Source organism: Anomaloglossus baeobatrachus, chromosome 7 (assembly GCF_048569485.1).
Source record: "Anomaloglossus baeobatrachus isolate aAnoBae1 chromosome 7, aAnoBae1.hap1, whole genome shotgun sequence".
NCBI lineage: Eukaryota > Metazoa > Chordata > Amphibia > Anura > Aromobatidae > Anomaloglossus > Anomaloglossus baeobatrachus.
The window spans coordinates 59366541-59380311 of NC_134359.1; the positions used below are offsets into that span (position 1 = coordinate 59366541).

Genomic DNA, 13771 nt, shown 5'->3' on the forward strand with positions numbered 1-13771 from the left:
TCTGGCAGTGCCCATGGTTGGCCGACCGTGAGATGCCACAGATCCGGGTACCACGACCTCCTCGGCCAGTCTGGAGCGACGAGGATGACGCGGCAGTCGGCACTGATCTTGCGTAACACTCTGGGCAACAGTGCCAGAGGAGGAAACACATAAGGAAGCCGAAACTGCGACCAATCCTGAACTAAGGCGTCTGCCGCCAGAGCTCTGTGATCTTGAGATCGAGCCATGAATGTTGGGACCTTGTTGTTGTGCCGTGACGCCATTAGGTCGACGTCCGGCATCCCCCAGCGGCAACAGATCCCCTGCGTCCATGCCCTGGCGACTGAGAAAGTCTGCTTCCCAGTTTTCTACGCCCGGGATGTGAACTGCGGACATGGTGGATGCTGTGGCTTCCACCCACAGCAGAATCCGCCGGACTTCCTGGAAGGCTTGCCGACTGCGTGTCCCACCTTGGTGGTTGATGTAAGCCACCGCTGTGGAGTTGTCCGACTGAATTCGGATCTGCTTGCCTTCCAGCCACTGCTGGAACGCTTTTAGGGCAAGATACACTGCCCTGATCTCCAGAACATTGATCTGAAGTGAGGACTCTTGCTGAGTCCACGTACCCTGAGCCCTGTGGTGGAGAAAAACTGCTCCCCACCCTGACAGACTCGCGTCCGTCGTGACCACCGCCCAGGATGGGGGTAGGAAGGATTTCCCCTTCGATAATGAGGTGGGAAGAAGCCACCACCGAAGGGAAGCTTTGGTTGCCTGAGAGAGGGAGACGTTCCTGTCTAGGGACGTTGGCATCCTGTCCCACTTGCGTAGGATGTCCCATTGAAGTGGACGCAGGTGAAACTGCGCGAAAGGGACTGCTTCCATTGCTGCCACCATCTTCCCCAGGAAGTGCATGAGGCTCCTCAAGGGGTGTGACCGACCTTGAAGGAGAGATTGCACCCCTGTCTGTAGTGAACGCTGTTTGTCCAGCGGAAGCTTCACTATCGCTGGAAGAGTATGAAACTCCATGCCAAGATATGTCAGAGATTGGACCGGTGTCAGATTTGACTTTGGAAAATTGATGATCCACCCGAAACTCTGGAGAATCTCCAGAGTAACGTTGAGGCTGTGTTGGCATGCCTCTTGAGAGGGTGCCTTGACCAGCAGATCGTCCAAGTAAGGTATCACTGAGTGACCCTGAGAGTGGAGGACCGCAACTACTGTAGCCATGACCTTGGTGAAAACCCTTGGGGCTGTCGCCAGGCCGAACGGCAGTGCCGCAAACTGAAGGTGTTCGTCTCCTATGGCGAAGCGCAAGAAGCGCTGATGCTCTGGAGCAATTGGTACGTGGAGATAAGCATCCTTGATATCGATCGATGCTAGGAAATCTCCTTGGGACATTGAGGCGATGACGGAGCGGAGGGATTCCATCCGGAACCGCCTGGTCCTTACGTGTTTGTTGAGCAGTTTTAGGTCCAAAACAGGACGGAAGGACCCGTCCTTCTTTGGAACCACAAACAGGTTGGAGTAGAAACCGTGACCCTGTTGCTGAAGAGGAACCGGGACCACCACTCCTCCTGCCTTCAGAATGCCCACCGCCTGCAGAAGAGCCTCGGCTCGCTCGGGAGGCGGAGATGTTCTGAAGAATCGAGTCGGAGGACGAGAGCTGAACTCTATCCTGTAACCGTGAGACAAAATGTCTCTCACCCAACGGTCTTTTACTTGTGGCAGCCAGGTGTCGCAAAAGCGGGAGAGCCTGCCACCGACCGAGGATGCGGTGTGAGGAGGCTGTAAGTCATGAGGAAGCCGCCTTAGTAGCGGCACCTCCGGCGGTCTTTTTAGGGCGTGATTTAGACCGCCATGCGTCGGAGTTCCTCTGATCCTTCTGAGGCCTTTTGGACGAGGAGAATTGGGACCTGCCCGCACCCCGAAAGGACCGAAACCTCGACTGTCCCCTCCTCTGTTGGGGTGTTTTTGGTTTGGCCTGGGGTAAAGATGTTTCCTTTCCCTTTGATTGTTTGATGATTTCATCCAATCTCTCACCAAACAAACGGTCGCCAGAAAATGGCAATCCAGTTAAGCACTTTTTGGAAGCCAAATCTGCCTTCCATTCCCGCAGCCACAAGGCCCTGCGTATTGCCACCAAATTGTCGGCTGCAACCGCCGTACGGCTCGCAGAGTCCAGGACAGCATTAATAGCGTAGGACGCAAATGCCGACGTTTGAGAGGTTATGGACGCCACCTGTGGCGCAGACGTACGTGTGAGTGCGTCAATTTGCGCCTGACCAGCTGAGATAGCTTGGAGTGCCCATACGGCTGCGAATGCTGGAGCAAAAGACGCGCCGATAGCTTCATAGATGGATTTCAACCAGAGCTCCATCTGTCTGTCAGTGGCATCCTTGAGTGAAGCTCCATCTTCCACTGCAACTATGGATCTAGCCGCAAGTCTGGAGATTGGAGGATCCACCTTGGGACACTGAGTCCAGCCCTTGACCACGTCAGGGGGGAAAGGGTAACGTGTATCCTTAAGGCGCTTGGAAAAACGCTTATCTGGACAAGCTCGGTGTTTCTGGACTGCCTCTCTGAAGTCAGAGTGGTCCAGAAACATACTCTTTGTACGCTTGGGAAACCTGAAACGGAATTTCTCCTGCTGAGAAGCTGACTCCTCCACTGGAGGAGCTGAGGGAGAAATATCCAACATTTCATTGATGGACGCAATAAGATCATTCACTATGGCGTCCCCATCAGGAGTATCAAGGTTGAGAGCGGCTTCAGGATCAGAATCCTGATCAGCTACCTCCGCTTCATCATACAGAGAGTCCTCTCGCTGAGACCTTGAACATTGTGATGATGTCGAGGGGATATCATAGCGAGCTCGCTTAATCGGTCTGGGGCTGCGGTCCGTGTCAGAGACCTCACCCTGGCATCCATGAGACACCCCGGGAGGACATTGCTGTTCCAACTGAGGGGGAACCAGGGGGCAATGATTCCACAGTGCCCCTGGCTTGAGATGCCGGCCTGGACTACAAGGCTTCTAATATCTTAGCCATAGTCTCAGAAAGTCTTTCAGTAAAAACTGCAAACTCCGTCCCTGTCACCTGGACAGTGTTAACAGGTGGTTCTCCCTGGGCCACCCTTAGCAGAGGCTCCGGCTGAGAAAGTGCCACAGGGGCCGAGCATTGCACACAATGAGGGTCAGTGGAACCTGCCGGCAGTATAGCCGTACATGCTGCACAGGCAGCATAGTAAGTCTGTGCTTTGGCACCCTTGCTATTTGTGGACGACATGCTGTTGTCTCCTCTGAGCAATACAGGAGGGTATATAGACAAAAATCAACAGTGCACCATACAGTGTAAAGTATAGTCTATAATCATATAATCTATAAGTACACTTCTGCACTAGTGGGGCCAGCACCTCAGGTGCTGATTACCGCCTGCGCAAAGCGGTTGTGTGGGCACCAGAAATCCTGCCTGGGTCTCCCTGAGCTTGTCTCTCCTCTCCAGCGTTAGCAGAGCTGAGAGGAATGGCTGCCGGCGTCCTGAGGAGAGGAGGGAGCCGTGGGCGTGACCCAGAAAAGTGCGGGAACTGGTGCCCCACTGTGCAGAGTGAGGGGGGTGGAGTATGCAAAGCATGCTCCAGCCCTCAGTGCTGCCGTCCTGTACAGCGTCCCGCCCTTCACCTGACTGGCAGGGCTGGGGGCGGGAAGAAAACGAGACTAGGCCGCAAAAGCCGGGGACTCGAGTTATAAGCGCGGCCGCCGTATAAGCGCGGTCGGCGCGGAAGTCCCCGGCGCACTAACAGTCCCAGCCGCGCCGCAGTGATAACCATGGCAGCGGCGGTCAGCGCGGCAGTCCCCCTACACGAACACACTCAGCGACGCTGAAGTGTGTAATGGCACAAACGCAGTCAGCGCTGCTGTCCCCGGTGCACTAGCACACCCAGCAATGCTGGAGTGTTGCTGTGCGCGGTCCCCACGGGGACACAGAGTACCTCAAAGTAGCAGGGCCATGTCCCTGAACGATACTCGGCTCCTATCCAGCATGGTCCTCAGGAGCTGTGGATGGAGCACGGTCTCCTGTGCCTGGAGACCGAAAGGATCCCACTTCACCCAGAGCCCTAATTGAGGGATGGGGAAGGAAAGCAGCATGTGGGCTCCAGCCTCCGTACCCGCAATGGATACCTCAACCTTAACAACACCGCCGACAAGAGTGGGGTGAGAAGGGAGCATGCTGGGGGCCCTGTTATGGGCCCTCTTTTCTTCCATCCGACATAGTCAGCAGCTGCTGCTGACTAAGCTGTGGAGCTATGCGTGCATGTCTGACCTCCTTCGCACAAAGCATAAAAACTGATGAGCCCGTGGCAGCACGGGGGGGTGTATAGGCTGAAGGGGAGGGGCTTTACACTTTTAGTGTAATACTTTGTGTGGCCTCCGGAGGCATAGCTATACACCCAATTGTCTGGGTCTCCCAATAAGGAGCGACAAAGAAAATATAATTTTACTTTTTCACTTACATCCAACAGTAAATAAAAACAAAACAAAAAAAACACTACTTGGTTATTTACCGACTATCCAAGGATCCCCTCTGGCTCTCCCGCTCTTGCTTTCTGCCTTTCCCTCCAGATTTTCTCAGACCCCTAAATATAAACAATTCGGCTGTTATAAAAAATACATTTTGCATCAATATTGTTAAGCAATGAAACCAACCAGCAGAGGACAACGGTCACCGCTCTTCTGCAGAGGCCGTAACTACCAGCAGATTTCCAAAATTTCAGGTTGTGAAGGGGGATGTACACAGTCTTTAAACACCAGTGTACCAGCCTCTCACATCCTTTGTATTTATATATATATATATATATATATATATATATATATATATATATATATATTATAAATAGAAAGGATGTGAAAGGCTGGTACACTGGTGTTTAAAGACTGTGCGTACATCCCCCTTCACAACCTGAAATTTTGGAAATCTGCTGGTAGTTACGGCCTCTGCAGAAGAGTGGTGACAGTTGTCCTCTGCTGGTTGGTTTCATTGCTTTAGCTACTTCACAGCTTTCAAAGCCTGAAGCGGTTAAAAAAAGCGAAAAAGACGGAACATATGCACAAGAAGTGGTTCTGAAAATTGCTGTCCATATGCTCACAGTTTTTGCAGGTATTTTTAACCACTTTTTCAGGCGGAATCCACCTGAGAAAGACGTCATGTGTACATTCCCTAATGAAAACAGTCAGAACATCTATATTTCTGTTCAGTTAAAGGGAATCTGTCAGCAGCTGTTTTCTATGTAATAAGAGAAGCATACTGTAGGGACAGCAATGTGTCAGTTACTGGTCTGTGTTTTTGCTGTTTCACTACAATCCGTGTTTTACCAAAAGGTGATTATCACTACAGGACTAGGTGTCTCGTGTCTGTTCCCATCATGATTAGCAGGTTTCTGTCGATGTACGGTGGACGGTGTATGGTGGACAGCTGCCCATCAGTGGTGGGGTGGGGGTTTTATTTTCTGCAGGTGTCTATGCCTTTAGCAAATATAAAATTGCAAACTACCAGCTTACAGCACCCTTAAAAGGTATTGCATAATAACATGAAAAGAGCTGTCTTTTTGATTTATAAAGTTGACTTTCTATAACAGTCTTTTTAAAACTTTTTTCCGCTGGAACATCAACTGTTAGAAATAATTGTTCATTTTCCTTTTAGTTTGCTAGACTGGAAATTGGCAGGACAAACAAAAAATTAAAACTCTGCATCCCCAGCTGGAGTCCCCGCAACGACTGGGTCAACACTCGGTTTTAGCGAGCACCAGTCTTAGGAGCGTTCCGCACCCATGGCTCCCACACCTACCACCCTCCAGTAAGGACCACCAAAAGCTTCAAGCATACTTTGGTGCCTTTTTCTATCTGGAAATCAGTGGTGATTCAAAATCAAATGTTTTAATGTGATTGCCTTACTCATACGTATGGGGAAAAAATAAATAAATAAATAATAGTTTTGACCGGACTTGCCTTTAAAGTTTTATTATTTAAAAGAGAATTTCAATGGGCCAGATAAAAGAACCAAATACATAGAGGCTCATGTCCAGAACCATATGGCAGGGTGAAAATGTGAGTTTATGCTGGAGACAGTTATAAAAGATTTTTTTGTATTTAACCCCTTCACGACCGGCCGATTTTTCGCTTTCCGTTTTTTTTTCGCCATTCTTTTCCTGAGAGACGTAACTTTTTTATTTTTCAGTCAATATGGTCATGTGAGGGCTCATTTTTTGTGGAACGAGCTGTACTTTTAAATGAAACCATCAGTTTTACCATATAGTGTAGTAGAAAATGGCAAAAAAATTCCAAATGCAGAAAAATTGCAAAAAAAGTGCGATAGCACTATGGTTTTTGAGATATTTTATTCACTGTGTTCACTATATGGTAAAACTGATATGTGGGTGTGATGCCTCAGGTCAGTGCGAGTTCATAGACACCAAACATGTATGTGTTTACATTTATATAAGGGGTTAAATAAAAAAATCGGAGGTTTGTCCGAAAAAAGTGGTGCACGTTTTATGCCATATTCCGTGACCGGTAGTGTTCTCATTTTTCGGGATCTATGGCTCAATGACGGCTTATTTTTTGCGTCTCGAGCTGACGTTTTTAACGGTACCATTTTTGCGCAGATGCTACATTTTGATCGCCTCTTATTGCATTTTGCGCAAAAGTTGTGGCAACAAAAAAACATCGTTTTGGCCTTTGGAATTTTTTTGCTGCTACGCCGTATACTGATCAGATTAATTGATTTTATATTTTGATAGATCGGGCGTTTCTGAACGCGGCGATACCAAATGTGTGTATATTTTTAATTTTTTTAACCCTTTAATTTTCAATGGGGCGAATGGGGGGTGATTTGAACTTTTAGGTTTTTTTGATTTTTTTTATTTAAAACTTTTTTTTAACTTTTTTTTTATTTTACTAGTCCCCCTAGGGGGCTATTGCGATCAGCATTCTGATCGCTCTGCAGTATCTGCTGATCACAGCTACAAGGCTGTAAACAGCAGATACGCTCTCTTGCTCTTTTGCTGTGCCGCTGGCACAGCGAAAGTGAAAGCAAGTCAGGTGTAGTACAGGAGTCATCACATGACCCTGTGCTACCATGACAACTATCGGAAGTCACGTGATCGCGTCACGTGACTTCTGGTATCGGGCGGTAAGTAAATGTTTACCGCGATCGCGCTTATAATGGCGCTGTCACATATTGACAGTGCCATATAAGGGATTAAATGGCACGAGCAGATAACGATTCTGCTCGTGCCTAGCAGGCACACATCTCAGCTGTGAAAATCAGCTGAGATGTGTGCCGATCGCAGCATGATGTTGCCGGCAGACCGCGGGCAGTAACATTATGACCTCTAGGACGTAATTTTACGGCCCGCGATCGTTAAGGGGTTAAGGGAAAAAAAACGCTAAAAAGACAAAAATATAGTGTGTTGGTGACTCCTACCCAAAATCAGGGAATCTTCTTTTGTGTTTTCCGGTGTTTTCACTTGATTCTGCAGCTTTGTCATCACTCCTCTTGTCATCTAGTAACCAAAAGAAAGCCACAAACATAAAAATCAAACACAAGCCAACATAAAAGCAATGTTACCTATACTACGGAGCAAGGAGAACGTGCACTGTATGAGCTACGCATCAGGTCACATGAATATAAGGTCATGAAATGGATCATTTCAGGAGGAGGGAAGGAAGACGATATAAAATAATTCTTTGGGGAAGGTACATGAATGATCTTTATCTGAATTCGTCCTCGTTCACACGTCCGATTTTCACTTGTGTGTTCTGTGTTTTTTGACAGATAGAACATGCCCTCATTATAGTCTATGGGGCCGTTCGCATGTCAAATTTTTATTATAGGCCATGTGGCCAGCAAAAATAAAATAGCTAATACATGTCCGTTTCAGATCTGTCAGTTTTTCATACAAATCTGTGAATCTGAAAAATCACGGACAGCAGACAGATGCTGGTTTTAAGATTATAATGGCTAAGAGAAGCTTTGCATTTTTTCTTTTCTTTTTCAGATACAAGAAACTAGGCCCGCATTTTTTTTATATATATACACACACACAGAAGAGAAAATCTGACATCTAAATGAAGGCCTTATTCAAGGTTTGATGTTACAGACGTTCTCTTTGTTTTTGCCTCTGGAATTTAAAGGGAACCTGTCACCAGATTTGGTGACTTTAAGCTGCGGCCGCCACCAGTCAGTTCTTATATACCTCATTCCAGAATACTGTATATAACAGCCCGGGCCGCTGTGTATAATGAAAAAAAAACACTTATTACACTCACCTAGGGGGGCGGTCCGGTCCGATGGGTTTTTTCTGTGTTGATCGCCGCCGTCCTCCTCCCAAGCCCATTAAGGATCACATGTCTTAAGTCATCCACAAAGGCCGGCATTGAGGTCCTGTGCAGGCACACTTTGATCTGCCTTACTGAGGACAGATCAAAGTATTGTAATGCGCATTCGCGGGCGGTCCTTAACCTTTCCTCATGCCTGCACATTGCAGTACATCTGCCCTCAGTACGGCAGATCAAACTGCAACTGTGCAGGAGCGTAATGCCGGCCGGTGTGGAAGACTTAGGAAGAGTCATTCACACGGGGCAGAAAAGAAGGAGAACGGCAATCTGTGGCGATCGCCATTCTCCTCCTCAGACCCAAGAGGAGGCGCAGAACCAAGCAGCTAAACCTATTGGACCGGATTATTATTATTATGAAGGGTGTTTTTTTACATTATACACAGTATTCTGGAATTAAGTATATAAGGGCTGACTGGTGCTGACCGCGGCGTATAAGGGGTAAACCTGGTGACAGGTTCCCGTTAATGTTATAAAACCTCAAATTGCTGCAGTTAGGTCTTCGGCCCTGTGCGCTCTGGAAAATGGAATTTTCTCAAGAAAATTCTGCAAGCATTGAAAGATTACTGCACCCGCGGTTAAAAACCGCCGGAAACCGCACCCGAAAACCGCATCTGGTTTGCCGCGGCTTTACCGCGGTATTGCCGCGTGCGGGTTGGTACATGTGTTTTATTGCATTCAATGTAATAAAGCACATTGAAAAAAAAAAAAATAATCATTTCCTTCTGAGATAGATAGTAGATAGATAGAGGACAGATCGCTGCATTTCTCCCGAGAAATGTGAGTTCACATTACCAGTCGTGGGAAATGCCATGTGGTTACATCTGCCGTCTCGCTGCGAGGCTGCATTCAGCGCTGTGTGTCAGTCGCGGCTGGATGTAAGCATCGCAGGACGTGGATTATGTCGGAGCTGTGTGTTTCGGGAGGGGTTAATAAAAGGGTGAACGAGGCTTATTTGTGTTTTATTTAAAATAAAAGGATTTTTTCGGTGTGTGTTTTTTCACTTTACTTACGGGTTGATCATGTCAGCTGTCTCAGACGCTGCCATGATCAAGCCTGGACTTAATGGCGGCGGATCGCCGCCACTAACTCCTTGTATTACCCTGACTGCCACTGCATCACGGCAGCAGGAAAGCTGGGGACACTCCGGTACTGCCGCATAATGCATGCGACAGTCTGTGTCTGTGTTCTGTCTGTGATGTCTGTGTGTGTCTGTGATCTGTGTGAGTGTTTACTCTCTGCTCCGCTTCCTCTTCCTGTCATAATGACATCACTTCCCTGCAAACCGCAGGCAGCGATGAACATTACCGCAGGTAAACCGCGAAATACCGCAGGGAATAATGCAGGAAAACGCAGTGAACCGCACAAAATTTGCTGCCTGCGTTATTCCCTGCGGGATTTCACGATTACATTGCAGTCAATGGAGTTAAATCCCGCAGCAACGTGCGGAAAATAATTGACATGCAATTGTTTTTGCTGCGGGAATTCCGCAGCAAAACATGCAGCTGTCAAAATCCGCCTAGTGCGCACAGGATTTTTTTTCCCCCATAGGTTTTGCTGGTGAATCACTGCAGAGATGTTATGAACATTTTCTGCAGCGAAACATGCAGCAAAACCACAGGAAATCCGCGGCAAAAAACAGTAAGTGCGCACAGGGCCTTAAGCAGGTGGGGTATATAAAATAAATAAATAAAAATATATAATTGGTAACAATTAGTAGGGAATACATTGATGCAAACCAGACTGATCACATTCAGCAGATAATACTACATGCAATCAACCTCAAACAAGTTAAATAAAATATGAACACAAAGAAGGGAATTTTGTTACTTACCGTAAATTCCTTTTCTTCTAGCTCTTATTGGGAGACCCAGACGATTGGGTGTATAGCACTGCCTCCGGAGGCCACACAAAGCAATTACACTAAAAAGTGTAAGGCCCCTCCCCTTCTGGCTATACACCCCCAGTGGGATCACTGGCTCACCAGTTTTAGGGGTGCTTCACACACAGCGAGATCGCTGCCGAGATCGCTGCTGAGTCACGGTTTTTGTGACGCAGCAGTGACCTCATTAGCGATCTCGCTGTGTGTGACACTGAGCAGCGATCTGGCCCCTGCTGCGAGATCGCTGCTCGTTACACACAGTCCTGGTTCGTTTTCTTCAAAGCCGCTCTCCTGCTGTGACACACAGATCGCTGTGTGTGACAGCAAGAGAGCGACAAATGAAGCGAGCAGGGGAGCAGGAGCCGGCATCTGACAGCTGAGGTAAGCTGTATCCAAGATAAACATCGGGTAACCAAGGTGGTTACCCGATATTTACCTTAGTTACCAGCCTCTGCAGCTCTCACGCTGCCTGTGCTGCCGGCTCCGGCTCTCTGCACATGTAGCTGCTGTACACATCGGGTTAATTAACCCGATGTGTACAGCAGCTAGGAGAGCAAGGAGCCAGCGCTAAGCAGTGTGCGCGGCTCCCTGCTCTCTGCACATGTAGCTGCATTACACATCGGGTTAATTAACCCGATGTGTACTGTAGCTATGGTAGGAGAGCAAGGAGCCAGCGCTCAGTGTGCGCGGCTCCCTGCTCCCTGCACACACAGCTGTGCGCTGGTAACTAATGTAAACATCGGGTAACCATACCCGATGTTTACCTTAGTTACCAGTCTCCGCAGCTTCCAGACGGCAGCTCCGTGCAAGCGCAGCGTCGCTTGCACGTCGCTGCTGGCTGGGGGCTGTTCACTGGTCGCTGGTGAGATCTGCCTGTTTGACAGCTCACCAGCGACCATGTAGCGATGCAGCAGCGATCCTGACCAGGTCAGATCGCTGGTCGGATCGCTGCTGCATCGCTAAGTGTGAAGGTACCCTTAGTGCAAAAGCAAGAAGGAGGAAAGCCAATAACTGGTTTAAACAAATTCTCTCCGAGTAACATCGGAGAACTGAAAACCGTTCAACATGAACAACATGTGTACCCGCAAACAAACCAAAAAATCCCGAAGGACAACAGGGCGGGTGCTGGGTCTCCCAATAAGAGCTAGAAGAAAAGGAATTTACGGTAAGTAACAAAATTCCCTTCTTCTTCAGCGCTCTATTGGGAGACCCAGACGATTGGGACGTCCAAAAGCTGTCCCTGGGTGGGTAAAGAAATACCTCATGTTAGAGCTGCAAGACAGCCCTCCCCTACGGGGAGGCAACTGCCGCCTGCAGGACTCTTCTACCTAGGCTGGCGTCCGCCGAAGCATAGGTATGCACCTGATAATGTTTGGTGAAAGTGTGCAGACTCGACCAGGTAGCTGCCTGGCACACCTGTTGAGCCGTAGCCTGGTGTCGTAATGCCCAGGATGCACCCACGGCTCTGGTAGAATGGGCCTTCAGCCCTGATGGAACCGGAAGCCCAGCAGAACGGTAGGCTTCAAGAATTGGTTCTTTGATCCATCGAGCCAGGGTGGCCTTAGAAGCCTGCGACCCTTTGCGCTGACCAGCGACAAGGACAAAGAGTGCATCCGAACGGCGCAAGGGCACCGTGCGGGAAATGTAGATTCTGAGTGCTCTCACCAGATCTAACAAATGTAAATCTTTCTCATACCGATGAACTGCATGAGGACAAAACGAAGGCAAAAGAGATATCCTGATTAAGATGAAAAGAGGATACCACCTTCGGGAGAAACTCCTGAATGGGGCGCAGCACAACCTTGTCCTGGTGGAAGACCAGGAAGGGAGCCTTGGATGATAGTGCTGCCAGCTCAGACACTCTCCGAAGAGATGTGATCGCTACCAGAAAAGCCACTTTCTGTGATAGTCTAGAAAGTGAAACCTCCCTCAGAGGCTCGAAGGGCGGCTTCTGGAGGGCAACTAGTACCCTGTTCAGATCCCATGGATCTAACGGCCGCTTGTACGGGGGTACGATATGGCAAACCCCCTGTAGGAACGTGCGCACCTTAGGAAGGCGTGCCAAACGCCTCTGAAAAAAGACGGATAGCGCCGAGACCTGACCTTTAAGGGAGCCGAGCGACAAACCTTTTTCTAACCCAGATTGCAGGAAAGAAAGAAAGGTAGGCAATGCAAATGGCCAGGGAGACACTCCCTGAGCAGAGCACCAGGATAAGAATATCCTCCACGTTCTGTGGTAGATCTTAGCGGACGTGGGCTTCCTAGCCTGTCTCATGGTGGCAACGACCCCTTGGGACAATCCTGAAGACGCTAGGATCCAGGACTCAATGGCCACACAGTCAGGTTCAGGGCCGCAGAATTCCGATGGAAAAACGGCCCTTGGGACAGTAAGTCTGGTCGGTCTGGGAGTGCCCACGGTTGGCCGACCTTGAGCTGCCACAGATCCGGATACCACGCCCTCCTCGGCCAGTCTGGGGCGACAAGTATGACGCGGCTGCAATCGGATCTGATCTTGCGTAGCACTCTGGGCAAGAGTGCCAGAGGTGGAAACACATAAGGGAGCCGGAACTGCGACCAATCTTGCACTAGGGCGTCTGCCGCCAGCGCTCTTTGATCGCGAGACCGTGCCATGAAGGTTGGGACCTTGTTGTTGTGCCGTGACGCCATTAGGTCGACGTCCGGCACCCCCCAGCGGCGACAGATTTCCTGAAACACGTCTGGGTGAAGGGACCATTCCCCTGCGTCCATGCCCTGGCGACTGAGGAAGTCTGCTTCCCAGTTTTCTACACCGGGGATGTGAACTGCGGATATGGTGGAGGCTGTGGCTTCCACCCACATCAGAATCCGCCGGACTTCCTGGAAGGCTTGCCGACTGCGTGTCCCCCCTTGGTGGTTGATGTATGCCACCGCTGTGGAGTTGTCCGACTGAATTCGGATCTGCCTTCCTTCCAGCCACTGCTGGAAGGCTAGTAGGGCAAGATACACTGCTCTGATTTCCAGAACATTGATCTGAAGGGTGGACTCCTGCCGAGTCCACGTACCCTGAGCCCTGTGGTGGAGAAAGACTGCTCCCCACCCTGACAGACTCGCGTCTGTCGTGACCACCGCCCAAGACGGTGGTAGGAAGGATCTTCCCTGTGATAATGAGGTGGGAAGAAGCCACCACTGCAGAGAGTCTTTGGCCGTCTGGGAAAGGGAGACTTTCCTGTCCAGGGATGTTGACTTCCCGTCCCATTGGCGGAGAATGTCCCATTGAAGTGGACGCAGATGAAACTGCGCAAACGGAACCGCCTCTATTGCCGCCACCATCTTCCCGAGGAAGTGCATGAGGCGTCTTAAGGAGTGCGACTGACTTTGAAGGAGAGCCTGCACCCCAGTCTGTAGAAACCGCTGCTTGTCCAGCGGAAGCTTCACTATCGCTGAGAGAGTATGAAACTCCATGCCCAGATACGTTAGTGATTGGGTCGGTGACAGATTTGACTTTGGGAAGTTGATGATCCACCCGAACGCCTGGAGAGTCT

General features: G+C 49.4%; 1 protein-coding gene across 4 annotated transcripts in view; it reads right to left on the reverse strand.

The window, feature by feature from the left end:
- Nucleotides 1-13771, reverse strand: part of LOC142245060 (neurabin-1-like) — a 208833-nt gene that overhangs the window by 55413 nt on the left and 139649 nt on the right. For all 4 annotated transcript variants that reach the window (XM_075317337.1, XM_075317334.1, XM_075317335.1 and 1 more), the window contains exons 14-15: nucleotides 7458-7536; nucleotides 4540-4611 (exon numbers count right to left, since the gene is read on the reverse strand). In XM_075317337.1, the coding sequence (XP_075173452.1) occupies nucleotides 4540-4611; nucleotides 7458-7536 (151 nt within the window). The remainder of the gene's footprint in view (nucleotides 1-4539; nucleotides 4612-7457; nucleotides 7537-13771) is intronic.